General features: G+C 34.1%; 1 protein-coding gene across 10 annotated transcripts in view; it reads right to left on the reverse strand.

Moving 5' to 3' along the window:
- Positions 1–13,457, reverse strand: part of NAALADL2 (N-acetylated alpha-linked acidic dipeptidase like 2) — a 1,285,146-nt gene that overhangs the window by 333,769 nt on the left and 937,920 nt on the right. For 9 of the 10 annotated variants that reach the window (XM_058556330.1, XM_058556331.1, XM_058556328.1 and 6 more), the window contains one exon: positions 936–1,028. The exons of the other annotated variant lie outside the window; for it this stretch is intronic. In XM_058556330.1, coding sequence (XP_058412313.1) covers positions 936–1,028 — 93 coding nt within the window. The remainder of the gene's footprint in view (positions 1–935; positions 1,029–13,457) is intronic. 10 annotated transcript variants of the gene reach the window in all.

A 13,457-nucleotide genomic window follows, 5' to 3' on the forward strand; every position in this document is an offset into this window, starting at 1 on the left:
TGGTGGGAGTACAAACTGGTGCAGCCACTATGGAAAACAGTATGGAGATTCCTCAAAAAATCAAGGATAGAACTACCATACCAGCTCTTCCACTGCTGGGTATTTATCCAAAGAACGTGAAAACACCAATGCTTAAAGATACACGCACCCCTCTGTTAATTGCAGCATTATTCACAATAGCCAAGATGTGGAAACATCCTAAGTGCCCATCAGGGGAAGAACGGATAAAGAAGATGTGGTATTTATACACAATGGAATACTACTCAGCCATAAGAAACGATGAAATCCAGCCATTTGTGACTACATTGATGGACACTCAGGGTTTATGCAAAGTGAAATAAATCAGAGGGAGAAGGTCAAATACCATATGATCTCCCGCATTAAGTAGTGGATAATAACAACAAACAAACACATAGAGACAGAGATTGGATTGGTGGTTACCAGAGGGGAAGTGGGAAGGGAGGAGGGCGAAAGGGACATGTGTGTGGTGATTGATTGTAATTAGTATTTGGGTGGTGAACATGATAACATGATGTAATCCATGCAGAAATAGAAGTATAATGATGTACACCTCAAATTTATACAATGTTATAAACCAATGTTACCACAATTTAAAAAAAAGAAAGAAAAGAAAACATTGGCTTTTGTAGCTTTCCTTCACCAAGCATATGACAGTTTAACAAATCTAAACTTTGTTTTTTCCATTTTGGTTTTTTCCCCCCTTACATTCTCTACTATGATTTATTTTTGAAGAAATATGATGAGAAAGAGAATAAAGACCTACTTCTTGGTTTCATATTGACCCACTCTTCAAGTGGTATAAACTTCTAGTTAATCTCAAGTAGGATATTTAACTATGCTATTAAATTATTACAGAACATTTCTTTGTGACGTTTCATATAAAGGGTAGATTATAAATACTTAACCTTACTTACCTGGAGAAGTCAAGCCCTTTAAATATCCAACAACATTAGTAACTGTTTTGAATTTTGTGACTGTCTGAACTTGCAAGTTGACCATTCTTTCTTCTGAAAAAAACAATTTTAAAAGATGCTTGTTTCTCTATATTTTGTTGTATGTCTTTTCTTAAAACACTCAGATTTATTTATCCAGTATCATCAGTGAAAGAACTCCAAACAATTGAATTTTTCTAGATAACCAAAGTTACACTTTTTTGACAACTATTTACTCAATACTTTGAGTAGACTCTATTTGAAGGTGCTTGTTAGGCAATGATGACTAAGATACAATTGCTAGCCTCATAGCACTGCAGAGCCATAAACAGGCAATTCTGAACTTCATATTAGGAGCTACAATGGGGTTCAACATGAGAGCAAACAGAAGACCTCAGGAGATGTAGGCAACTCATATTTTAAAAAAATAAAAAAAAATCACATAAAAATATTTCCAAAGAACTTAAAGTACTTCTCTAGCTTCAGAAAAAGAATATGTGGAAGATAATTTAACTTTTCCTGTATGACTCATTATTACATTATCACTCCCAAAACTGTAAAGCATTATACAAATTGAAAGAATGAAGATTCTTAAAGCTATACATATTTTCAAATATTGGAGTCTTCATTCCACCTGTATTTGTCGCTTTCTCACCTCTATTCTAAATCTCCATCAATTGCTCTACCAGATTGAGTTCTTCCATTCATGCTTGATATTCAAAAGTTTTGACAACAAATAAAGCAAAGACAGTAATCTGGAAGGAACCAGTCACGGCCCTGAAGTGGTCTTTGAAGGTCTTTGGTGGTAACGTGTTAATCCTGTACTTGATGGACCCTGGGAAGTCTGGGGGGACTTCTAGGGGAGGTTCAAGGGCAGCCAGGTGATACCATTGGGGAGGAAGTGGTCGTTAGAAAGCAACTAATGCAAAGTAGACACGCTACACTGACAGGCCTTCAAATGTCACTTCTTACTGCCAGATGAAAATTATTATGATAAATAAGTTGCTTCTTTCCTTGAATGTAACTTACTAACAATTTAAATGGAAAAGGAGTATATTGAATTTGCTAAAATTATTACTAAAACAAGAGTAAAGAGTCCCTGAGAGAATGCCTGAGAGCAACATGTGTGAGAAAAGGAAATCTGCCTGGAGTCTGAGTATTGCGGTTCTAATGCATAGGTGCTATGCATTTTTGTTTGTTTTAAATTCATATACTTCATTTTTTAGAGTGGTTTCAGATTTACAGAAAAATTGAGCAAAAAGTACAGAGTTCCCCAATATCCTCTCTCTCCCTGACCCTATTATTAACATCTTGCATTAGTGTGATCAACATTTGTTAGCACTGATGAGCCAATATTTTGTTGTTGTTATTGCCATGCAGGCAATTCTGAATCCTAGCAACCTTGTGTACAGCAGAACGGAACCCTGCCCAGTCCTTTTGTGCTATCCTCTCACATTCTGGCACTATATCAGACAATGCTCCACTGCTTTCACATGGTTTTCATGGCCAATTTGTTTGGAAGTGGGTGGCCAGGTCCTTCTTCCTAGTCTTTCTTATTCTGGAAGTTCTGCTGAAACCTGTCTATTGTGGGTGACCCTGCTGGTATTTGAAACACCATAAACAAATTCTACTATTATACAGGCTTTGACGTTTTACACAGATTACATATCCTTTTTTTTTCCCGCTCAACATTATATTTTTCACAGTGAAAGTAAATTGAAAGTAAATGGAAATCTAGATTATTCATTTTAACTACTAAGTAGTTTTTGGTTGTAGGATCAAATTCAGCTTATTTTCAAGTTCTATTACTGAGAGTTAATGAGGTTGTTTCTACATTTTCAACATTTCAGTGTGACAAAGAAAATTTTTACGTGGCTTGTGCACATATAACATACTTTATACAAATAGATAACTAGAAGTAGAATTTCTGGATTATAATACATGAGCATCTTCAACTTTATTAAGTATGAGAAGTTGCTCCTCAGACTTTCTAAATTTTGACAATCTGATGGGTATAAAACTCATTATTGCTTTAATGTGCATTTCTCTGATTACTAATGAGATTCAGCAATTTTTCATATATATATCCATAATTCAAGTTTCTTACTCATATTCTTTGGCCATTTTCCTTTGAGTTGTTTATCATTTGGGGTATTGCTGTGGGGGTTCTTTTTTTGAATATTATTTTCTTATTAGTAATATGTATTATAAATACTTTTCAGTCTGTGGTTTATATTTTCTCAATATTTATTATATTTTAAAATATTAATATGGTCATATTTATCAATATTTTCCTTGAGTTTTTGTGGGCATTTTTATGTTTGTTTTGTTTAGTTTTGCTTGGGCAATACTTCCTTATTTTGATGTCATAAAAATGCTCCTCAAGTATTTTAAAGCTAAATTTTCAAATTTTTGTCTTCAATAAAACCAAAATATCTTATGAAGTAGGCATTAAATTTTACCTCTGCCTTATGGCTAGTCCGTTGTTCTCATGTAATTCATTGAATAGTAATTTTTTTTCCTTCATAAAGTATTAATAAGCTGCTGTCATATAATGAGATCTAATTTACACATGGATTTGTTTTTAGCCTTGCTATTGTATTTCATTTTAACCAGTGCCATACTGTTTTAATTAATATAACTTTATAATAACTGAAATGATGGGGACTCTATCATCATCATCATCATATAATTATTATTCAATTTGGAGGGTATTTATGGACCACTATTTTCATATTAAGTTTTATATTAGTTTGTCACATATCTTGAAAAGACATTTCAGGATTTCATTAGGATAACATTAAATTAATGGACCCATTTGAGGAAATTATATTGAGTCTTCTATCCATGAATATTTTATGCCTCTCAATTTATTTTAGTTGCTTTTATTTCTTTTAATAAAGTTTTATATTTTTCTCCCAAAAGTTCTACACAACTATTATTAAATTTATTTTTATGATTTTTCTGCTTTTTTAACAAAATATAACATTTATAACATTATATTGTGTATAAGCATGCTATCATTCTATATCTTGCTTTTATAACGAGCCTCCTTTTTAATCTCCTCTAGGTTCTAATAGTCTATAGTGTTTTTATTTTTGTTAATTTTACTGTAGACTACTTACCAGAAAAAGATAGTTTGTTTATGCCTTTCAAATCTTTAGAGCTTTTGGTTTCTTCTCTCATCAGCTTCTCTAGGACTGCTGGTGCACTGTGGAGTGGAAGCAGCGAAAGCAGCATCCCTTGTTCCTTGCCTTTTGTTCTTCACTTTAAAAAGAATGTTTCTAAAATTTTATTATTTTTTAAAAAGATGTTTGCTGCAGGTTTCTGGGAAATTCCCTTTATTAGAAAAAGGAAGATCACTTCTGTTCTTACTTTGCTAAGAGGTTTTATCATAAACAGATGTTGAATCATCTTTTGAGATATCTGTAAGGCTTTTCACTTTACAATGTTAAGAAATGCATATATTCCCGGAATAAGCCCTACTTGTCATGATATGTTTTCTGTATTTGGTTACTAATATTTTTAGAATATCTTCATATATATTTATAAGTGATTTATTGATAATTTTACTTCTCATTTGTTCTTGTCTATTTTTGGTATCAGGATTATACAACCTCACAAATGTTTAGGGATCTTGGCTGCTTCTTTTCCTAGATTCTGTAAGTTTATGTAGCACAGGCATCATCTATTTTACAAAGGAGTGTTAGGTTTCTTATATAAAACTATCTGGGCTTGGTATTTTTTGTGTGTGTGGAGAAGGAGGGTACATTTTTACTTAACATATATTTTCACTTCATTTTACTTAATATATAAAATAAATATTATTAATGATTATAAGTATATTTAAATTTTTAACATGTTTATTTCTCCTAAATTTATTTGCATTTAGTTGTTCATTGTATTCTTTTTCTTCAAAAAAAGTCACTGTCATTTATCTATAATTTTGTCCCCTTTTCTATTTCTAACATTAACTTACTTATGTCTCTCTTTTTTTCCTTCATTAGTTTTTCTAGAGGTTAGCTACTTTATTAGTATTGTCAAAGAACTAGTTTTGAGGTTTGTGGACCCCTCATTATTTTTTTCACTTCAACATTATATTCTATGCTTATTATTGCCTTTGTTAAATTTATCTGAATATATTCGGTCATTTTTTTTACATAACTTCTTAAGTTAAATGCTTAGCTTATTACCTTTCAATCCTTATACATATAAATGCATTTAAGGCTGCAGATTTTCTATGTAGCTGTAGTATATTAATTTGATACATGGTCTTATTATCTTACAGATTCTAAAATGTTTAATTTCTATTATAATTATTTCTATAGTATACGTATTAGTTCAAAAAAATTTTAAATATTCAAATACAAAGTGTAGGTTACTGTTTCGATATTGATATACAACAATTTAATTATGGACAGAAAGGTCCGCATGCTGATACTTTGACATTAGGTGAGATGTGTGTTGTGACTATACAGGCTATTGCATCTTATAAATAGAGAATAAACATTTTTATGTGTTCCATATAAAGAATGTGCATTCCTTATTATATGGGTGCAGCATTCCATATATATGTCCAGTAGATCATGCTTTGAAAACCAGGTGGCTATAACTTTGTTAATTGTTCCATATATTTTCTCTGTTAATTATTGAGACATGTTAAAGTTTCTCATATGATGTTAATTCATCAGTTTCTCCTGGCAATACTATAAAATTTTTCTTTGGATATTTTTAGACTAGTTAGTTATGTGTATACAAGTTTGGAATTGTTCTATCTTTCTGATTTCTATATAGAATATAGAAAACAATTATTCCTTATATCTTCTTTATGCCAATTTTTTTCTAAAGTGTCCCCTGTTCTGATATTAATATAATTACTCCATCTCTCTTTGGCTTAGCATTTCTCTGATACATATTTTTCCAGCATTGCATTTACTTTTGCCAGGCATCCCAGGGGCATCTCTGGCTTGGGGACAATTTTTATGCTAATTTCTTGACCTGGTGTTTCTATACTCCAATAGTAGTGAAAATTCTGAGCCATGGTTTTTGATTTCTAAAGGTAGATTTTTTTCATCCAGACCTCAGGCAGAAGAAAGCTTTCCTCCATCAGTGTGTGAATTTCTTTCTAGTCTTCCTATTTCCTCCTCATTGTCCTAGTTTTATAAAAGGATGTCAGTTACTACTAACCACATGAGTGCTATACTCGCACTCTAATTTACCAGGTTCCATAACCTCCCAACACCAGGCAACCACAGGGTCAACTTTTTTGGTTATTTCTGATTTTTCATTCTGTCTTTATTTTTGCTTCTGGATATTTGACTTTCTTTTTTGATAGTTGATTTTTAAAACATTTTTTCTTATATTTTCTACAGAGTTCCTAGACATTTGAATGGAAAGATTTCAAATTACTTTATTCTGCTCTCTTCTACATCCCAAAGTCTAAGACTCCTATTTAAAATAAATACAGAGAGAAAGTGAGAAAGTGAAGACAACCTGTTGCTCTGAAGAGGAAGCTGTATTTTCACCGGATTTTTCTAACTGACAGAAGGACTTCCTTATGTATCACTGGGCAAAGACCAGGTACAAATAATGACATATAGCAAAAAGTAGCTTTTCATCTATTTATTTATATCCTCACCTGTGATGTTGATCCTAATACTAATATTGTTTTATATTATGCCATACCCATGTCTGAAAACAAATATGCAGAGTCTGTTTTCCTTCATTAGAAGCAGCACCCTGATCACACTTTCAGTTTTAATAAATGAATGGCAGTAAAATCTTAGATAAATTTTCACTCTCTTAATGCATCGATTGCTGTTGGAATTGCTCTTAATTTGAATGATTCATTGGTAAGGCAATATTACACTTTATAGCAATAACAATAGCAATCCTATTCTTTAGAATTTATCCTAAAAGAATAATTGAAATCTTTGCAGTATAATCTATTATATCAATTACAGGAAACAACATAAGAATCCCAAACAGGAAAATGACTTAGAAAATTGTGATAAAATATGTAGCTGTTAAAATGTAAAAATAACTTGTAGAAACATGGCTACACTATAAGTGAAAAGAATAGAATACAAACAGATACACATAATGATTGAAGTTAGGTAAAAATGTCTGTGTTTACGGACGAAATATTAGAAAGGTGAGATTAATAAATGAAACAGAAATTGAGTTAGGAAGACCTCCCCGTATCTGCTGGAGTGAAATACTGTTGTAAAAGGGCTTGAGCAAACTGGAACCCTTGGGCATTTATTCTTTTGCTCCAAATCCCCAGGGATGGTGGAATTAAAACCAAAAGAGACTGTCCCCTCCTACTGGTGCACCCTATAACACTGAATCCCTGAAATCTGAGCCTGCCTGGTGAATTGGCAGAAAACGAGGGTGGTTTAAAATAGTTCCATAGTACCTGGGGACACAGTAACTCTCTCTCATTATACAAACCCAGGGAGATATAAACTAGGGCCTGACTTCAGCTCTGCCCTTCTGAAAGTCACAAGAAGGGTAGCTGATACCTCAGGGTAACGTGAACTCCTAGAGTAAAATACCTAGATATCTGAGGTTCACAACCACATAAAAGAAAGTTAACACAATGAATACATATACTACCCAAAGTAAACATACTGAAACACATAGTACATGAATTTAATAACAAGCACTATAATTAAACTCAAGAGAAAGGAAGGTATTAGCAATAAGAAACAATCAGAAAACATTTTAAAAAACAGGAAATAATAGCTATGGAAAATAGAATAATTGAAAGAACTATACCAATAGATAGGATGAGTAGATAGAGATGGTAAGTAATAGATAGATATAATTGAAAAATGAATTGAAGAGCTAGAAGATCAGACTGAGAAATTTTTCCAGGGAACAACAGAAAAGCATAAAGAGAGAAAATACAAAAGTACAAATAAAAGATATGATGGATAGCAATAGGAGTTCTAGAAAAGATGCCAGAAGAAGAAGAAAAAACAAATGGAGGAGAGAAAATAGTTGAAGAAATAATAACAATAATAATAATTTGTCCAGAAAAAAGGAAAACACGTATACACTTAATAGTGAAATTTGAAAGCCTCAAAGACAAAGAGAAAAATTCTGAAAGTTTCCCAGAGTGAAAAAGCAAACCACTTACAAAAAAAATAAGAATCATATTGATAGCAAGCTTGTCAAAAACAATATAATACAAGAAGGCCATAAATTAATGTTGTTAAAGAAAAAAAGTAGCAAGAGGAAATTTGAAGCTAGAACGTTTGGTAACAAGGAGGTGAGGGCAATCTAGGTGTTCATCCTTGGAGTAATGGGTATATCAAATGTAGTAAAGCTACTCTTTTAAATAGTATATAGTACCTAGAAGCAATGGAGTAAATGCACATGTGACAGCACGGATAGATATTAACCACAGGGCGCTAAATGAAAACAGTAAGAAAGAGAATAACATATACTGCTCAATAATATTTATGTAAATTAAACATTCATGTACTCAAAAACAATGCATGTTTTCTTCCTCTTTCTCCTCCCTTCCTTTCTCTTCCTTAATGAGTCAGTCCTAAAGCCATTAGATATGAGGTTGGCCAAGGTTAGCACCTCTGACAGTGGCAGTAGATAATGACACGACTGTGGCCCAAAGCAAGGGGTCAAAGGCCATGTGAGATAAAAAAGGCATCCAAATGGGTTGGGGTGGTCCAGCACAGGGTGTCAGGGCCCAACCATGATGAGGACCAGGTGTGTGTGTGGGTGTGTGTGTGTGTGTGTGTGTGTGAAAGTCTGAATATGCAGCGGAAAGCAATTCTCAGGGGGAATAGTGTAATGAGAGAAGTCATTGAAGCAGACTAAGGGCATCTTCATTTAGGACCTGAACAACACATAGGGTTTGAGCCTGAGGGTGGTGAGGAAGTTAACTGTATTGTGGGTAGGGACAGGCAGAGCATTTGATACAGGGTGAATAGCCCATGTGTGGCAGTGCCTGGCTTGGTTATCAGAGCTATAATGGAGAAAGAAGGGCATTGTTGTGGAGGAGGGGGTAATGGCATCAACTAACTACACTCAAGGGAACTGATTATTCAAATAAAAACATTCAGGATAATGAAAAGCAGATTTCTCATTGTCAGAGAAGGAATTTATAAACATGAAAAGAGAAAAAAATCGAGGTATTGATATGTACTCATGGTTATATATATGGTGTGTGTATATATATACATATATATATGTATGTATATATATACACACATATACACACACCCCTAAATGCAAATCTGTGTATATATATTTACATCAAAATATAATAGTAAAACATATATTTTCTAGTTTTGTTTAGTAAGAGGTCCTGAAAGAAGTAACACTCCAATAGCAACAGGTACATCTAGGAACCGCATATTGTTTTCTAGACACCTTTCTCCAGTCAAAGGAACTACGACTCTTTGGAGAAATGGCTGATAACAGAGTTGGGGTAGGGAAACACAAGATAGTTTGGTACATCTTGCTGTGTCAAAAACTAAGAAGATACTCAAAGTATAATGAGTACATGCCAAAGGACAGAGAATCCGGGTTGAAGTTGCTATTACTGGCTGACCTGAGACAGTTTGAGTATCAAAATAAAAATAAGATTGGGTGGGCGGGCGCAGTGGCGTAGTGGTTAAGTTTGTGCACTCCACTTCAGTGACCTGGGGTTTGTAGATTTGGATGCTGGGAGGGGACCAATGCGATGCTTGTTGAGTCATGCTGTGGCGGCATCCCACATAAAGTAGAGGAAGATGGGCACAGATGTTAGCTCAGGGCCAATCTTCCTCAACAAAAAGAGGAGGATTCGCAATGGATGTTAGCTCAGGGCTAATCTTCCTCACACACACAAAAATAAATAAAAATAGGATTGGATTATAACCCATTGAATAAATTAGGAATATAAATCCTAAGTAATGTAATAAATTGATACTGTACGTATAAACAAAGAAACATACAAACAAATAGGAAAAAGAAAGCTCTTCTTTACAGTAGAACGCCAACTAATAAAAGTAGAAGGGATGGTGGACTTGGAAAGTCACCACTGGCATTATCTTGGTAGTGACTACTTGGGCAAGAAGCATCAATGAATGTTGAAACTAGTGGGTAGAGGTGTGAAGGGGTGGGGGCAGGATGTGTGGATGATTTCAAATGCTTATTGACTATTAAAAAAAAGAGTAACTTCAATGAGATCTGGCAGACACCACCTTAATCAAGCGATCAAAGTTAGTAATACCAGTAATGGGACAAACTGATATCTGCAATGGGAAAAATACAGTCTCACTTCTGTAACATTACTGCCAAAGATGCAGAGTCTGAATTTATTCATGAGAAAACATCAGATAAACCCAGACTGGGGAACATTCTGAAGATAATTGGTATGTAAGCTTCAAAAAGGATAAAGTGATAGAAGTCAAGAAAAGACAGAAACTGTCCCACGTTGACAGAAATGGGAGACTTGACAACCTGCAACACGTGATCCTAGTTTAGATATATTTGCTATTTAAGACATTATTCGGACAACTGGCAAAAGTTAAATGGGGCCTATCGAGTACATGGTAGAAATGTATCAATGTTTAATTCCTGATTGTGACGGTTGTGCTGTTTGTGTAGAATGTCATTGTTTGCGGGAGAATTCAGATGTGATGGTTCATCATGTCTGTAGCTTGCTCTTGGGTAGTTGAGGAAAAAAGTTCTTTGTACTATTCGTGCAACTTTTCAATATGTTTGAATTTATTTCAAAATAAAAAATTACTTTTAAAATTAGAAAATCCTGGAGAACATTTAGATACAGTTAATTCAAAAAGTCAGTGCGTCTGTCTGTGTGTATATATTACTACTTTAAGAGAATACTTCCAGCTCACATTTACCAAATGTTTTCTGTCTTTCATGTTTCAAACTTCGATGGCAGCTTTAAATTTGAAATGTGAAGTTCCAAAGATTTCAAGATGACAAAACGTGTTCCACTCAGAGAACATTTGTATTCAAATAGGGTGAGGAATGTCAGAGCTAAGAGACATAAAAGTAGTTGCCTCTCTCTATTCTTTAATTTCATCATGTTCAGAGAAAAATATCTGCTACAGAAATTATGTTCCAGAGATAATTCTGTCTTGAATTTTTGTTGCTATTATGAAAGTTTGACTGGTTATTAGTCTTCTTCCTACCCCATAGCCAAAAAAATCTCATTTCCACCTGCATTGTGAGTAAGTATACCCAATATCTAGAAAAAATCCCAACCTTATTTAAAAACATTTGAGGACTAACAATTGCTGTTAACTCTGAGTCCTATTTCCAAGAATTAAGTTTCTGTTGGTTTCCTAGACATAGTTCTTCCCAGGGTTCCTAATTTTAATTGAATATTTGTCTCATTCTGTGGCCCTGACTCTCTTTCTTGGCTACCTGACTCTAGAATAGAACTTCCAGGATTGGGGCTCTGAATTGTTTTTTATTTTTTCGATTTCCCTGTACCCCAGGGACTGTAATCTGCTCTAGAATCACAGTCTTGATGACTGGGGCTCTGTAATCTGCTAACATTATTCTTAAATGCAAACTGCTTGTCTAAATATATGAGTATAAACTGCTTCTGGCTTTTATGCCATCATAACTTGTATAATTTTCTGGGTGATCTATTTTTCCATGTGGGATCCCCCTATTGCCAACGTTTTCCTGAACCAACACTATTGATTGGCATCATATCCTTTAGACCAAGGGTCTTATTCAAAATATTTATCAACTGATGTAGCATATACACTGACCAATCAGAATGGACTGGCAGCAAATAATTGGAATGTCCACATCAATGAATACAACCTGATATCAGACCTGTCACAGATACCGTATTCCTCCTGCCATATTAAAATTTTCTGCATTTCAGTCTATCCTCCAGTGAATGTCACCTTACACAAAGAGGGGGTAATTTTAGTCTTAAAACCCAACTATGTTCACTATGTCCCACCTTGCCTGAATCAATGGGGCTAGGTCTTACCATATCCTGGATATGACAATAACATCAGCTACAAGAAATTTCCTTAAAAATTTTTATTCACTAATTACAGTAATGAATTTTCTAATACAAACCTTAAGATTTAATTTCAAGTTTACTGGAAATACAGGGGTATTTCCAGGAACTAGTTAAATAAAATCACCAAGAAGCATGCCACAAATATAGAAAATAGGACACATGCAGGACAATTGGTTTGATCTCATAGACAATTCAGTGCCAAAAGAAGAAAAAAGAGGATCATACCAGATTAGAAGAGATGCAATTTGTAGGCCTGGATTGGATATTGGTTTGGATAAACCCATTGTAAAATACTGGGGTGATTAGTAAAACAATACAGTCTATATGTTAAATAAGATAAAGTTTACTATCAGAAAAAAATGGAGATAATTATAATTAGGTTAAAAAAATTCAAAATAATATGTATAGTAGGATCTCATTTTGGTTAAAAAATATACTTGCATAAGTGTATAAATAAATCTAGAAGGATTTATATTCAGTTTTGATCGTGATAATTACTGGGTGATAGGAATGTGTTCTGAACTGAATTGTATCCCTTCAAAATTCATACGTTGAACCCCTAACCCCTTAGTTTGGCTGTATTGGGAGACAGGGCCTTAAGGAGGTAATTAAGGTTAAATGAGGTCTTAAGGGTGGGACTCCATCCAATAAAACTGGTGTCTTTATAAGAAGATGAAGAGACACCAGAGATTTCCCACTCTCTCTGTGCGTGCACAGAGTGAAGGCAGTCATCTGAAAGCCAGGAAGAGAGTTCTCACCAAAAATCAAAATTTTCTGGCACTTTGAGCTTGGACTTCCCAGCCTCCAGAACTGTAAGAAAATAGATTGCTGATGCTTAAGCTATCCAGTCTGTGGTATCTTGTTATGGAAGCCTGAAATGACTAATACAGAATATGTTGATTTGTTTTCATATTTTCACTCATCCCTCTTTTCTAACTCTTAATAAACATTAACTGCTTTTGTAATGATAGATATTAAATTTAAAAAAGAAAAGTAAAAGTGCACATTAATACTCTCCAAATCTGTAGCACTGTAAAATTTGGGTTCTGAGAAAGTGAGACTAGCATATAAACATTGAATGAAAACCATTTGCTTCATGTCTTTCACCACGTACTCTTTCTTTTTCTTTCTTTTTTTTTTTTTGCTGAGGAAGATTCACCCTGAGCTAACATCTGTTGCCAATCTTCCTCTCTATTTTTGTGAGCCACCACCACAGCATGGCCACTAACAGACAAGTGGTATGCTTCTGTGCCCGGGAACCAAACCTGGGCCACCGAAGCAGAGCATGCCGAACTTTCCTAGGCCATCAGGGCTGCCCCACCACGTACATTTAAGCTTATTAGCTACCCCTGAGTCTCCAACACACACACACACACAGACACACCTCTACATGTGCATATATTCTTGTGAGCTTGCATGCATTTGGAAAAATTTTTAAAGTATAATTAAATATTATTTTTTTAATTAGTAAAATT

This window comes from Diceros bicornis, chromosome 15 (assembly GCF_020826845.1).
Source record: "Diceros bicornis minor isolate mBicDic1 chromosome 15, mDicBic1.mat.cur, whole genome shotgun sequence".
In the NCBI taxonomy this organism is placed as follows: Eukaryota; Metazoa; Chordata; class Mammalia; order Perissodactyla; family Rhinocerotidae; genus Diceros; species Diceros bicornis.